The 15578-nt window shown below is 42.7% G+C and overlaps 1 protein-coding gene and 1 non-coding gene across 8 annotated transcripts in view; one reads left to right on the top strand and one right to left on the bottom strand.

The window, feature by feature from the left end:
- The window catches only part of DENND5A (DENN domain containing 5A), a 74709-nt gene that overhangs the window by 45549 nt on the left and 13582 nt on the right, over positions 1–15578 (top strand). For 4 of the 7 annotated variants that reach the window (XM_056850934.1, XM_056850937.1, XM_056850935.1 and 1 more), the window contains 4 exons: positions 5245–5397; positions 5939–6043; positions 12387–12471; positions 14538–14622. In XM_056850934.1, the coding sequence (XP_056706912.1) occupies positions 5245–5397; positions 5939–6043; positions 12387–12471; positions 14538–14622 (428 nt within the window). The remainder of the gene's footprint in view (positions 1–5244; positions 5398–5938; positions 6044–12386; positions 12472–14537; positions 14623–15578) is intronic. The other 3 variants (XM_056850936.1, XM_056850939.1, XM_056850940.1) reach the window with 1 other exon arrangement.
- On the bottom strand, positions 4589–4660 carry TRNAV-UAC (transfer RNA valine (anticodon UAC)). The gene has a single exon. It is a non-coding gene; the product is annotated as a tRNA-Val (tRNA).

A 15578-nucleotide genomic window follows, 5' to 3' on the forward strand; every position in this document is an offset into this window, starting at 1 on the left:
ACAGTCTTGTTTTACCATATAAGTTCATGTTGGCTTCCCGGAGACACTCCACATTTGAGGACTAAACTGTGAGCACTAGAAACAGGGAAGTTTAACTTATTCTTTTTTGGTCGGGGTTATAGGTAATGTTTTACTGAACAAAGAACTTGCTGTTGAGCAAGATGGCACTCAGTGCCATTGGAGCTCAGGAACCGAATCCAGGCCCTTGCGGTGGCAACAGAGACGGAAACACCAGCAGAGGAAGAGCCACAAGGACATGAAAGACGGAGTGAGGAGGGCATGGGGGTTCGAAGGAATGGCATTGGAAGGAAAAGAGTTGGTCATTGGTGACTGTCTGCTGAGGGGTATGGAGTGTCATGTGTCCAGGCCTGACCCCCTAGCCCAACAGGTGTGTTGCTTCTCAGGGGCAAAGATTAAAGATATTGCAGACCGGATGCCAAAAATGATCACACCTACAGATCATTACCCATTTGTGATGATCCATGTGGGAATGGACAACTTGGCTGTGAACACCATCTCATGCATTAAGGCTGACTATGACGTTCTTGGGAGGCTGCTGAAGGGAATGAGGGCAAAGGTGGTGTTCTCTTCGATCCTTTCCACCAGAAGAAGAGGAATGCGATGAAAACAAAAGATAATGGAGGTGAACCACTAATTGCATTGGTGGTGCCAGCAGGAGCGACTTGGATTCTGGGACCACAGGCTAGGTTTTCTGGAAGACAGCCTACTAACACGTGAAGGAATTTACCTATCAAGGTTAGGGAAGAATGTGTTTGGCTGGGGAGACTCATCAGGAGGGCTTTAAACTGACATCACAAGGGAAGGAGATGATCAGCTGGGATTTCAGGGAAGGAGAGCAAACAGCAGATGTCCACCTGGGAAGGCCAGGTCAAATGGAGCCAAAGGTGCAAGGCTTCAGGTAGCTATGTACCAATGCGCAAAGCTTGGGCAACAAGAGTGACAGCCCAATGGAAAGTATCCGGGTGACGATAAGGGAAGGAAAGACAAACAGTATTGTGGTTGGCGTCTGCTACAGACTGCCTGACCAGGGTAAGGAGGTGGATGCTGCCCTTCTTGAGCAGCTTGACAGTGTGTCTGATGTGTATTGGGAGACAAACTCTGCTAAGTATCCATAATCACACAACTTCCTAACCTGCCTAGCCGACAACTTCCTTTTTCAAATGGTGGATGAAGCTACGAGGGGCTCAGCCATACTCAATACTAATCAACAAGCAAGAGTTGGTAGATGGAGTGAAGGTGGTGGGGACCTTAGGGGGAAGTGACCATGTCCTCCTAGAATTCTTTTTGTTATGGGGGTCCAAGGAAATTCGTAGCCAGATGTACCGTATTTTCCGGCGTATATACGTCTTATACGCCGGGTGTCGTCTTATAGGGCGGGTGCTGAAACCTCCGAGCCGGACTGGAGAATCTGCCTGGGGAGCCGCCTCCGCTCTGTCCATGTCCGCCGGAGGAGGGAGGGGAGGCGAGCCCAGCGAGGGCGCTCGCTGCCTGCTGGGAGTCGGAGCCAGGCGCGCCGGGGCGCACGGAGGGAAGCGCTCGGCCGTGCTCCGGCAGCGGCACAAGGCAGGTGGCTGGCTGGCCGGGGCTGGGGCAGCCGCTCTCCCCGCGTCCTTCTCCGCCTCCTGGCTCCTGCCCACCCGCTTCGGCGTCGCGGCTGCAGCCGCGCCGCGCTCCAGCCCAGACTGAGGGTGGTTCGGGACTGAGCAAATACGGGCGGGCGGCCTGCGCGCTCCTTCTCCTCCTCCTCGGCCCCCCCTGCCTCCCTCCCTCCCCGCCTCCCTCCCCGCCTGCATGTTGGTGCGTCTGGCTCTGCTCTTGCAGCGCGGCCAAGAATGTGACCAACTCCCCAGGTGGGGCTCTTCCAGGAACAGGCGCCGCCTCCCCCCGGCCCGGCTCCTGGCCCTTGTGCAAAAGGCGAGCAAAGGGGGGGGGCGGCAGGGGAGCGTGCGAGGGGCGGGCCTCGGCTGCGGAGGAGTATATCCCAAACTCTATATTTTAACTGGAAAAGTTGGGGGTCGTCTTATACGCCCAGTCGTCTCATACGCCGGAAAATACGGTATATTAGATTTTAGTACAGCAGACTTTAATGAACTCAAAGGCATAATGTGAATCATTCCATGAGAAAGAATGCTGGAAGGGAAAGGAGCAAGTGAAGGATGGGTTCTTCTAAAACAAGAGCTCTTGCCAGCTCAAGCCATCACTGTTCCAGCAAGACAGAAACATGGTAAGGGATTTAAGAGGCCAATGTGGATGAACAGAGAACTCCATGATGAGCTAAGGAAGAAAAAGGAAATGTGCAAGAAATGGAGGGAAGGACAAACCTCTAAAGAAAAGTATCTGCAGTTTGCTAGGCACTGTAGGTCATCCATCAGAGAGGCCAAAGCTCAGAGTGAGCTGAGACTGGCCAGGGAGACTACAATAAGAAAAGCTTCTTCAGATATGTGAGGAGCAAACACAAGGTAAAAGAGGCGATAGGCCCACTATTGGGTGAAAATGGAGAAACTCTGACAGAGGATAGAGAGAAAGCAGAAAAGCTTGCCTGTTTTGCCTCAGTTTTTTTTCCTGGTGAACAGGCTCATCAGGAGAAGGCTCATCTGGCAAGGCACGGCATCTAGGCTCCTGGTTGACATAGACAGCTAATTGAGAGGCAGCTGGCTGCATGGATGAGTATAAATCCCCCAGGCCAGATGGTGTGCACCTGAGAGAGCTCAAAGAACTTTCTGGAGACCGTTTGTACATCATCTTCAGGATCTCTTGCAGGATGGGAGATGTGCCACAAGAGTGGAGGAGGCGAATGTTATCCGAATCTTCAAAAAAGGGAGGAAGGAAGACCTAGGAAACTACAGGCCAGTCAGTCTGACCTCTGTTCCAGGAAAGATACTGAATATATGAAGCTGCTTTATACTGAATCAGACCCTTGGTCCATCAAAGTCAGTATTGTCTACTCTGACCGGCAGCGGCTCCAGGGTCTCAGGCAGGGGTCTTTCACATCACCTCCTTGCCTGGTCCCTTTAACTGGAGATGCCGGGGATTGAACCTGGGACATTCTGAATGCCTAGCAAATGCTCTACCACTGAGCCACGGCCCCTCCCTACTGAAGCATCTGAAGATACTGCGAGAATCTGAAGGACAACTTGCTGATTCGGGGAAGTCAGCATGGATTTGTTCCCAACAGGTCCTGCTAGATCACTTCCTTTCCTTCTTTGATCAGGTGATGAGCTTTCTGGATCGTGGGGATGCCATCAATGTTGGTTACCTGGATTTCAGCAAAGCTTTTGATAAGGTTCCCCATGATGTTCTGATGGCTAAACTTGAGGACTGCAGACTGGACTCTAGGACAGTTAGATGGATAGGGAACTGGTTGGAGAACCACACCTGAAGAATGGTTGTCAATGGCATTTCATTTGATTGGAGGGAGGTGTCCAGTGGGGTGCCACAGGGTTCGGTTCTGGGCCTGGTATTTTTCAATATGATTATAAATGTTGTGGGTGCGGGGTGGAGGGACTACTCATTAAATTTGCAGATGAAGCTAGAGATAGAATTTAATTAAATTGGAACACTAGAGATAGAATTTAATTAAATGTGAACACACTGGAAAATTGGGTGGATGTGAAGAAGATGCTATTCAACAAGGATAAGAGCACAGTTCTACATTTGGGTAACAAAAATGGGAAGCAAGCATACTGGATGGGGAATAGCAGTGTGTGTGAATAGCACACTGGATAGCAGTGTGTATGAATAAGATCTTGGGGTACAGGTGGGCTGTAAGCTAATTATGAGCAGTCAGTGTGATGCAGCGGCAAAAAAGGCTAATGTGGTCTTGAGATATATCAACAGAGGCATAACATCCTAATCACAAGATGTCATAGCCCCACTGTACCCTACATTTGTCAGGCTGCACCTGGAGTACTGTGTGCAGTTCTGGAGGCCTCACTTCAAAAAGAATCGAGCAGGTGCAGAGGAGACCAACAAGGATGACCAGGGGCCTGGAGACCAAGCCCTATGAGCAAAGGCTGAGGGGACTTGGGAATGTTCAATCTGGAGTATTTGAAAAGCTATCACTTAGAGGGCAGGGAGCTGTTCTTGTTGGCAGCAGAAAATAGGATTCACAATAATGGGTTAAATTACAGGTGGAAAGGTAATGGCTGGATATTAGGAATTTTCTTTTACAATAAGAGTAGTTCAGTAGTAGAATTTGCTGCCTAGGGAGGTGGTGAGCTCTCCCTCACTGGTAGTCTTCAAGCAGCAGCTGGATAAATACTTGTCAGGGATACTTTAGGCTGATCCTTCATTGAGCAGGGGTTGGACTAGATGGCCTGTATGGCACCTTTCAACTCTATGATTTTATGTTCTCCACAGAGAGCAACCAAAGCTGAATGTCTTTCCTAATGAAACTCAGATGTACCTCAACCTTTCTTTAGAAAGGCAAAATTGAATATGAAGCTGCCTTATAGTGAATCAATCCATCGGTCCATCAAAGTCAGTATTTCTACTCAGACTGGCAGAGACTCTCCAGGGTCTCAGGCAGAGTTCCTTCACATTACCTACTGCCTGTCCTTCTTTTAAGTGGAGATGCCAGGGATTGAACTTGAGACATTCTGCATGTAAAGCAGATGCTCTACCACTGAGCCACAGCTCCTTCCCTAATTATATTAAGACACACTGACTTGCATGAATATACAACAAATAACACTTTTTTGCTAACTGGAAAATTCTAGATGAGCAGAGGGACATTTCCTTCTAGATACATGTGGAATACATGTTGATTGTAGAAATCCTCATGTTGTAGACGCATATTGATTGTAGAAATCTAGTGACTTCCATGAGTGAATTACAAATATGAATATGAAAGCCTTTATTGGCATTAAAAAGGAAATAGTACAGTGAAGTTTCCAGTGAAATCATAATATAAGGGCTTGCAGATATCATACGATAAAATGTACTATAAAATCATTTTTATAAGAACATGGACATCCCACTTCCATGAGCTAGATTTTGGGAGCATGGCATTGTGCAGCCAATGTGTGTGTCTCTGTGTGTTGGAAATTAGCCTGACTACTGTGATTCTATCAAACTGCTTGCTGAGGTAAAGTAATACGGAAAACATGTCTGTCAACCCTCCAAACCCCTACCCTACTGAAAACATATAACATCTGCAAAAACAAACAAACAAACAAACAAACAAAAACCAGACCTGTGATTTTTCTTTTTCTGTTTCAAAAGACAAAGAGGATGCTAGTAGAAAAAATGGGCCGCGAAGCAGTGGAACTCGGTCATGGTGAAGTGAATATTACAGGTGTGGAAGAAAATACATTGATAGCCAGCCTCTGTGATCTCTTAGAAAGGATATGGAGCCATGGTTTGCAGGTGAAGCAGGTAAGAAATGAAATTGCTGCTGTATAATAATTTTGCCCTTGGTCATCTATTGAAAATGAAACATGTTTCTGTACTACTACTATTACAGATATTAAAAGCAAGATGTGCTAGTGGATAATTGCTTCAAATCTTTTGAATGGGATTAGGATATTATATGTAAATGAGAATTGAGACAGGTAGAACTGTTTAATTGAGCGCTAAAAGTCTTAAATCCCCCCTTCACCCTTTTCCTTAACTTTGGACTTTTCACTAGAAGATGATCAAGTTATGTTTTACAATCTTATTCAATGAGTGTGAAAATTATGTTCTTGGACGAGCCACCCATGGTTATGCATGTATGCAAAATGATATATTTGAATTCTGTATCTGAGAGGCTTTACTGTGGCCTTAACATCTTGTTCTGTAACCCAGAACTTCCTGATTTTCTGTTATCCCTTATCTACTGCTTCCATTGCCTGAATCCGCTTCTAGATTGTAACAGTTTCTCTGTGTGAAGGTATATACTGTCTGACTCTGTCCTTCCCTCTTATATGCTACATAGGATAGAAGCTGTACTACTTTCATCCTAGAAGATAGAGCATCAGTATACTCTGCTACAACTCAGATTTGGGCTTTTCAGAACAGCAAACGGCCAACCCTACATAAGGTTAATGCTTTGGATTGATTGCAGATGTTGGCAAACAGTGCTGAGCAGTCTGTTGTGGTAGAGTATTAAGGAAATCTGTGGAGGGAGTGGAATACGTCTAAACACTGAAAAGCACTATCATTCCCCCCCCCCCCTTGTAAAATGGGCTTTGGCTTCCATCTCAGAAGCTGAGTCCTATTAATGTATTTAATCATTGGTGCAAGATGATGCCTTCTCATAAATCTATGTGAAGATAGCTTTCCTCAGCTCCCTCCTTACCATACCCAGCTTCTGCCCACCGTCCTGCTGCTGGACCTTCTTAGCCCCGCACAGCTATCAGTTTACTCTTCCATTTGTTTCAGCTTTATATCAGTCTTGTTAACCTGACATATTTTGTGAGATATAATTTAGATAAACCTGTCACTTTTGAAAACATGTTTTTTCCTCCTTTGTCGCCCCTTGTGTACCCGTCATTATTATCTTCCCTTGGCTTTGTCCACACATCAGCACGCATTTCAAGGAAATGAATAGTTGAGTTTTCTATTCATAATTCCACGTAATGTGCTTTTCATTTGCTTTCAGTTCACTTGGGCTTTTGTGCTCTTTACATGATCTGTTCCAGCACTGGAGTCAGCATACATATTGATCATTTATGCAGGTGTTAATATATTGAGTTGTATTTGTTTATAATTATACTTTCCCTTTTTATCTGTTTTATTATGTGATGGTAGTTGTTGTGATGGGGCTATCTATATACTTGTGCCAAATAATCAGAACAACGGGCCTTCTAATCCAGCCCCCCCCCCCCACAAAAGGGCAATACTTTCTATCCTCTAGCCTTCCACAGATCAGCCTGTGAAATCTAGGTCACAGTGTACCACACAGAGTAGGTGCATAACAAAACAGATAGTTCCAGATAAGAAATGAGCTGAGGGCAGAAAGGAAAAGGAAATTATTAATATCCAGAGTTTCCAGTAAAAAATTATTTCCCCAGCTACAAATTATTGCATGAGCAGTTAACTGCATCTTCCTTCCCATACATTGTAACTGAGGTGTGTTTTTTTTTGTGCTATCAAGTCACAGCTGACTCACGGCGACCCCATAGGGTTTTCAAGGCAAGAGATGTTCGGAGGTGAGCCTGCCTCCTCGTCACGACCCTGGTATTCCTTGGAGGTTGCCCGTCCAAATACTAGCCAGGGCCAACTCTGCTTAGCTTCTGTCAAGATCAGGCTAGCCTGGGGCTATCCAGGTCAGAGCGTAACTGAGGTACCATAATGGAATTTGCAGAGTACATTACATGAATTTATCCAATTCTGTCTTTGACTCATCGAGCTTCTTCATTACCACCGCTTTTCCAGATTCTTCCAGAATGCTTTATTTTTTACAATAAAAAGAACCTTTATCACAACTTAAATGAGATAATTTGAAACTATCATGATTGATAATCCATATACTTCTTGACATAAATAGCTCTTCTGTGTGTTTGCTCTCCTCCTAATAAATGTTCAGTTCACTTTGTATTTTGTAAGCACCCAAGACATGGCCTAAAAAGGATAAACTCAAAACATATTTTAAAATGGTTGTAAATCTGCCTGTTGCTACAGTAAATGTACGGAAATGAATTTATGGTCAGTAATGTGGTAGCAATAAAACTTACTGGTATTTTAGCATCTGTGTTTCTTAGCAAATTCTGTATAGTGAAGCTGGTGTGAGCCATACGATATGGCTGCCGCAATATTAATGTTGTCTATGCAAGACACCATCCAAGATGGAAATACTTTAACCATTTATGTTAAAGCTGCCATCTTGTACATCGTCATGTATGTGCATCGCTAATCTTCCAGATACCTATCACACTTTTATTCCATTCTTCCTTCATAGGGTTGCCAAGTGCCCGCTGGTGGCGGGCAAACCCCCGGCCATTTACCCCTCTGCCCGCCCACCACCTGAGGGTCGATGGGCAAACGTGCACGCGGGCGTGCATAGAGTGCACAGCACTTCCGGTTTAGAACCGGAAGTTCCGCCTCACGAGGGGCCTTTACCTCTTAGTTTGAGTGGTAAAGGGCCACTTTACCGCTCAAACTAAGAGGTAAAGGCTCCTTGCGAGGAGGCACTTCCGGTTCTAAACCAGAAGTGCTGCGTGTGCGCACGCGTGATTACAAAGGAAAGCCTCCCGTTGGAGGAGAGGAGGCACCTGGCAGCAATGCTGTTGTTGCCTCCTCCCTTTTATTTTTACAACAACCTGTGAGATGGATTAGGTTGAGAGATTGAACAGGGTCATCCAGTGAAGTTCATGACTGAGTGGGAATTTGAATGTCGATGTTCTCAGCCCTAGTCTGACATCAAGCAATACACCATGCTTACTTTCATCAGTTGATTCACACTGGTTCTCACAGGTGAGACCCACACTGGGCCAAAATAAAGTTTAAATTCTTCCTCCCAGCAGCTTGTCTTCCTTTGGTTTCATTTGGCTGCTGATTCCTCGTCTGCCTGTTCTCATCTTGGTTACCTCCGTAACAGCCCTCTAGGCAACATACTGTTGTATAACTGAATTCAAGGAGAAGTTACCTTTCTATTATGACTACATGACCCTTAGTGACATTAAGAAAGGCCTTTTGAAACTTACTGAGAGAATTTGTAATGTACTAAGGTGAGATTAGTTACAGTATTTGTTAGAGTTCTTAACAATTTTGTTGGAAATAAGGAATTTAATACTGATGCAGAATGTAGTTCCCCAGACCTTCAAATCTGTGAAGGTGGCAAATTTAGGGTGATGAAATCGTGGCTGCTGTCTTATTTTTCAGTTTCCAGGTGTTTGGTAGATGTTTTAAAGCATTGTACTTGCATATGCAACTGTCTCCATTATTGATGACCCCTAATCATGAGCCTATGTATATAACAGTTGTATACACATAGGGCTTTATTAAGACCTTCTGACAATTGCGTGGGAATGTGGAGACAGCAGGCGTAATCCCCGCCAACCTTTTCAACATCTATCTTCAACATCTTGAAGGGCTCAGCATGCCTATTAATAGCTTATGTTTCTGTATCTATCAAAAAGATTTGTGCTTGTTTTTTAAAAGCTGCTCTTATGGTATCTGTAAATGGAACATTCAGGTTACTTAGAGACGCTAAAGGCTGCAGTTCCATGCGCACTTTTATGTGGATAACCTATAAGTAAATGTTTCTAGGATGAAGCTACAACTATCCCTTCACATCCATTATGACTGTGAACAACTATAAACAAAAATTAGATGAAGGTTGTATAAGCTTGATCCAATTTGAACGAATTAATGTTATCACCATAACTTTATTTATTTAAAACTTCCGTGCCGTATCTCAGTGAGTATATTCTTGAGATGGCATTCAGAATAACAATGTATATGATCTTAAATACAATAAAATACAAATATAATAAAAACAGTACACAATAATTAACAATATGAACTTGAAAACAAATCTAATTGAGGGCAAAGGAAAAAATACTGTCCTTGGGCAGGATTTCATTGTAATGTTCAATCAAGTGGTGACTTTCTGAAAGACATTACAGTTTCTGAGGAATATAAAATCACTGTTCAGTAGCTTCTGTTCATCATCATTCTCCGCTGAAATTTCAGTAGCCTTTGATATTCATGAACAACTTGTGAATGTTCTTGAAAGGGAGCTGAATTTTAATGTGAAACTTCTTATCTTCCAGAATAATGCTGTAAGAAGGTTTGGTAACAAATACCTAAGGTTTTGCATTGTTTAAATCTGCAAAGATGTGGCATAATGGTATGTTATATTTTACTCCAGGGAGAGGGCTGCACAACATATGCAACATCTTAAGCAAAAAAATAAATCTATGTAGGAAATTTGTGGTTTGTATGTACATAGCCATCTCCGATGATCACATTTTTGAAGTGCTATATACACATTTGATGGGAAGTCCCAATTTGCTAGAAGATTCCCTTTGTGTCTATCTGTGTGAGTTTTGGTCAGAGTTGGCAGTGTATACATGGAGGATGCTTCGTATTTGAATGAGTTATGAGTGAAGATATTATTTTTAATCCTTTGAGAGCAGATTCCAGTGCTTTTCCAAATTAGATTTGATTGCAGATACTCTGTGTAATCAAGGAATTCAGGGTATTTCAACCATATCATTTGCAACTATTTTTTTCAAGTGACAGCTGACTTATGGCGACCCCTTAGGGTTTTCAAGGCAAGAGACGTCCATTGCCATTGTCTGTGTAGCAACCCTTGGTGGTCTCCCATTCAAGTACTAACCAGGGCTAACCCTGCTTAGCTTCCTAGATCTGACTAGATTACGGTAGCATGGGCTATCCAGGTCAGGGCCTTGCAACTATATTGGGTCATTAATAGGTTACAGTGTGGAACTGAGAATTCAGTGTTAGAGATACAAGCCTACTGTTGTTTACATGATCATTTACTCTGGGATGTAAGTGAGAGTTAAAAGGAGCCTCAAGTTTTGTCAGTGTATTGACTTTCCCAGCTTAGTCAAGTCAGGTATTATTACAAGAAAGTGAATAGATCATAGCTATTATCCTGTTGCATAAGATAAATAACATTTACCCCATGTTGTCTTGATATAAAGATTGCCCATATGCTTATTGCTCTCAGAATCACTCAGGGGGTCATGAGTGAAATTAGGTCACACAGATTTTACTCTGCAATCCTTTTCAGTAGCTATCTTCATTTTCTTTGCACTCACATGTGGAGAGAGAAACTCTTGAAGGCTCCACAATGAATCAGAATTTTTGATGTTGAGATTTGGCTAAAGCTTTAAGCAAAACCCATTCAGCTATAACAGAAAGTAACATAAAATAGCATTTTAATTAATTTTATGGACATTTTATGGGGCTGGAAATTACTGATTCTATTTATTGAGTTTAAGTGATGCGATTTTATTGTTACCTATTGTATGAAATTTCTTGTGAGCCGCCCTGAGCCTGGCTTTGGTCGGGGGGAGGGCAGGCTATAAAATGAAATAACAACAACAACAACAACACAAATTTCAGTCCTATGTATGTTTAGTGGGAATCAGTTCCACTGGATTATACTGATAAATAAGCACACGTAGGATTGCTTTTTTAAGGTTACAAAGAATACACCAGACTCTCACAGGCATCTTGCAGGTCAAAGGTAAGCCTGCCTGTAAGTTTGGCAGAAACTGTCAGGGTTTATCCACTGTGGTCAAAGGGATCAGGACCTGGAGTAACATGGCTTTTCCTTATCAAGGAACAAATCTTTTGAAATATTATCAGATCAGGCTCCCCTTTAAAAGGGGTTGTAAACTTGCAATGAAAAGTTCTCAGAAGGATTAAAAATTGAAGGGAAAGTTGTTTGACTAAGTAGCCAGTGTTGCTGTCTGTATTCAAGACACTTTAACAAATTTCCCTTTATAGATAATAAATAAATAAATTTTATTTATGCTGGTTAAAACAGATAAAACAGAAACTGACCATCAAGAGTAGATGTTTACAACCAAGGCCAACAAAATTAGGAATCACCCAATTTTACATTTCCACAAATTAAGAGTACATTAAGGCAACGTAGCTTCATTGCTACTGCACACTATTTTGCGACCTGGGTGATGATTGGTGAGCTGTCTCCCAGCAGAAACCTTTTGGTCCATTCACTCTCATCACCAGAGCCCATTCCCCTAATCAAAGGGTCAATAATATTGAAGCGGGCTGACTTGTAGAGGGGATATCTAAAAAATACATGCTCAATGGTTTCCATCTCCCCTGTGTTGCATGGGCAAAGTCTCTCCACCCTGGGGATCTTCTTAAATCCCCCCTCTAATATGGCAGATTTTAGGGGCTGCACATCTGGCTTTCCCTTTTTAAAAGGGATTTTTTTTAAAAAGGTGAGAATCACTTCAGTCCATTTAAAAATAGCTTAATATGAAAGCCACGTCCTTTCTGCACAATTAATGCATATTGCATGCCTGTTTATGTTGCAGTCATATCAGTGCTGGAACTTGAGGCTCATTTTCATACATACATTGATTTAAAGAGGCAAATGAACTGGGAACAGAGTTCCAAAAATGCAGAAGCCTGTATGACTGTTCCTTGTATCACCAAACCTTTGTAGTTGATATGTATTTGATTAAGGTACAGGTTTAAGCAACTGGCCAAATAAACTACATTTCCAAGTGTATCTTTCTGAAATTTCTTAAACTATGTAAACTTAACTCAGAAGACCTATTTTCCTTACTAACTGCTGTAGCATTGAATCCTTTTGTCTGGGTTGTATTTAATTATTCTAAAAAAATATTTATTTTAATAACACAGACATACAATGTTCCAGACTAGCAATTTGTAAATGTACTTTGTAAACAATCTTTCTTCTTGATTTTAAGGGGAAATCTGCTTTGTGGTCGCACTTGTTACATTACCAAGAAAACAGGCAAAGAAAACCTACATCAGGAAGCTTCAGTACCTCAGGTAGAGTTGGTTTTCATAAGAATTTTGAGCAATGTTGTCATTTTGAGGGAAAAATCAAGAGCATGAGGGCGCCAGTACAGATCATTAAAGGTACATAGAACATTTTGTGATGTCTAAACGTATCCACAATCTGAATGCACTCTGACCTGCACAGCTGTTATACAGGAAGGTTTTAGTTACAAGTGGGGACCTGCAAGGAGTTACAGGGGGCATCTCATTTTTCTTCCTACACTATTTCCTCTTTCTCTTCCTGAAAGGCCCTATGGCCCTTCCCACTTTCTGCTTTCTTCTCTCATCCCCACCCAACCATCCAAATTGCATTTATCTGCCCCATCTTCAGCCTTAAAAATTATAAAACTAGGCACAATGGCAACTCATAAGGTTGATAAACCTGAACCACACAGATATGCTTGCCAGGCCCCATAGCTCCACCTGCAGGAGCTTTCTTGGTGCCTAGCTGTGGCGCGCATATGCACCCCCATGCGAGGCACCTTCTGGTAAACCCGGAAGTGATGCAGACGCTCTAGTGATCTCAACCAAAACTCTATGGTTGCTAAAGCGTCCGCATCGCTTCTGGGTAAACCCAGAAGTGACATGTGTGCAGCGCACGCGTTGCCCGCCAGCCCTCAGCTGGTCGGCGGGCAGCCCGGTGGTTTGGTGGGATTTTACCCGCCACCACCGGGCACTTGGCAACCCTACAGACCATATGTGTTTTGGCCTTCAGGCCTTCCTCAGTGGTCAAATAAAAACTCATATAATAATGCACACACAAGTATTAAACAAATGTATGATCATATATAGATAGATAGATAACTTTATACCAGCCCAGGCATGTGTATAAGACAGGGGTGGGGAACGTCAGGCCCGGGGGCCGTATAAGGCCCTTCGTGGGTCTTGGCAGATCTCTAGCTCAGAAGGATCTAAGACTGGTGATCCGCCCCCTCCCAAGAACAGGAATAGCCTCTATTCAAGATGGATGTGAGTTTGTTTTGCCGAGAAAAGGAACCTTTTCCCCCCCTTTAGCTATGGAGCTGCTAGGACCGGCCAAGAATATAGCAGGCTAATTTTTAAGTTGATAATCTTCTTTGGCCCGCGAATGATATTATAAATATTCAAATGGCCCTTGGCAGAAAAAAGGTTCCCCACCCCTGGTATAAGATGTCTGAAAAGAATAAAAGATGATGGTGAATTAGTTTCAATTCAATTTTAGCCGGTTGCAGAGTTCTTGATGCCGTGACCTGGATGGCCCAGGCTAGCCTGATCTCGTCAGATCTCAGCTTAGTCAGACCCTGCTTAGTCAGCCCTGCTTAGTATTTGGATGGGAGACCACCAAGGAATACCAGGGTTGCTGTGCAGAGGAAGGCACTGGCAAACCACCTCTGTTAGTCTCTTGCCATGAAAACCCCCAAAGGGGTTGCCATAAGTTGGCTGCGACTTGAAGGCACTTTACATACACACACACACACACACAGTTCTTGACAGAGATGGTTGTGATTACTTACATAATCAATTTCGAATTGGAGATCCATCTAGGAAGAATACCTATAAATTGTTCTACCCTGTAAAACAAGGTCAAACCATAGGTTGGCATATATACTTCAAAATTAATTAATCTAGGACCGTTTTATATTAAATTAATTAGATTATGAGTTTTTATTTGACTGCTGAGGAAGGCCTGTAGGCCGAAACTCGCATGGTCTGTGTGGTTCAGGTTTATCAACCTTATGAGCTGCCATTGTGCCTGGTTTTATAATTTTTAATGTTTTTAATCAAGATATAATCGCCTTAAAATAAACATATTTTTCTATTATATAATTTTACCTTTTCCACCCAACCTTGGGTACCCAGCTTTTGGTTTTTTTAGGTTGGGTTTCTTTCCCCCTTTTTGTTCAGTGGATGGCAGACACACATCATCTCCAATCCTTCAGGTTTGGATCTGTGTGGCTATTCCTTTGTTGTTTCACTTTCAGTTTCAAGAGATTTTTAATTTGCTTCTTGAATTGATGTTTTGCTACAAATTAAAGTATTTACATTGTTTGTCGCTAACTCAGTGTTTGGCATTTTAGGAATACTTCTAGATTCAGAAAGAAGGAAGTCAGATACCAGCCCAGCCATGTCTCCTTTAAGGGTGTCTCTTATCCAGGACATGAGGTTGGATTTATTTTTAAAAAAATGCAACACAACCCTAAAAACACAACTTTTATCACAGCTAAAGGATGGGGACTATTACTGATTCTATTTTATCATGAAAGGATTTCTTGTATCCATCTCACTTTGCAAAGACATAACTAAACGTTTTGATCAATCAGATATACTGGTGTTACTTTGACAGTACCAAGTCAATTTTATTAGATGCACACACACATACACCCAAATGCATAAGTGGGTGACTGAAGTTCCATGGGGAGACACTCAGTTAACAATGCGATTTAAAATGGCTGTACCCAGTCCATGCATTTTAAGTAGGTTCTTACCTGTGCAGCAATAAATTAGTTTTAAGGTGCTGACACTGGGCTCTTTATCCTTTTGCTGTAGCACATTAACATTCCTACTTATGTAAAATCCATATACTCTGCAAATTCCATAAATACGGAATGAAAACGGTCAAACTGCAAGTTGCGTGACACATAGCTCTTCCTCTTTATAGTAGTAGTAATTGGGTTTCAGTGAGTATCCATGCTGAACAGGAAGATCTTGGTGCTCCTAATTACAATATGATTGCTAATCTCTGATGACTGAAACTTACTGAGGGCTTGCTCCAAGATGGAGGAATCTCACCAACTATACTGCGAATAAGGTTGCCAACCTCCTGGTGGTGACTGGAGATCTGCCGCTATTACAACTGTTCTCCAGCCAATGGAGATCAACTGGAGAAAATGACCGCTTTGGCAATTGGACTCTGTGGCATTGAAGCCCCTCCCTCCCCAAACCCTGTCCTCCTCAGGCTCCATCCCCAAAATCTCCAGGTATTTCTGAACCCGGAGCTAGCAACATTAACTGCTAGTAACATCATTGTAATAGTCATAAACTCTTGATCATTTTAGTTTCTAAGCTCTGTATATCATTTTTGAGGGCTAATACCAGTGAAACCTCTTGTAGATTCATTC

This window comes from Euleptes europaea, chromosome 6 (assembly GCF_029931775.1).
Source record: "Euleptes europaea isolate rEulEur1 chromosome 6, rEulEur1.hap1, whole genome shotgun sequence".
Lineage (NCBI taxonomy): Eukaryota > Metazoa > Chordata > Lepidosauria > Squamata > Sphaerodactylidae > Euleptes > Euleptes europaea.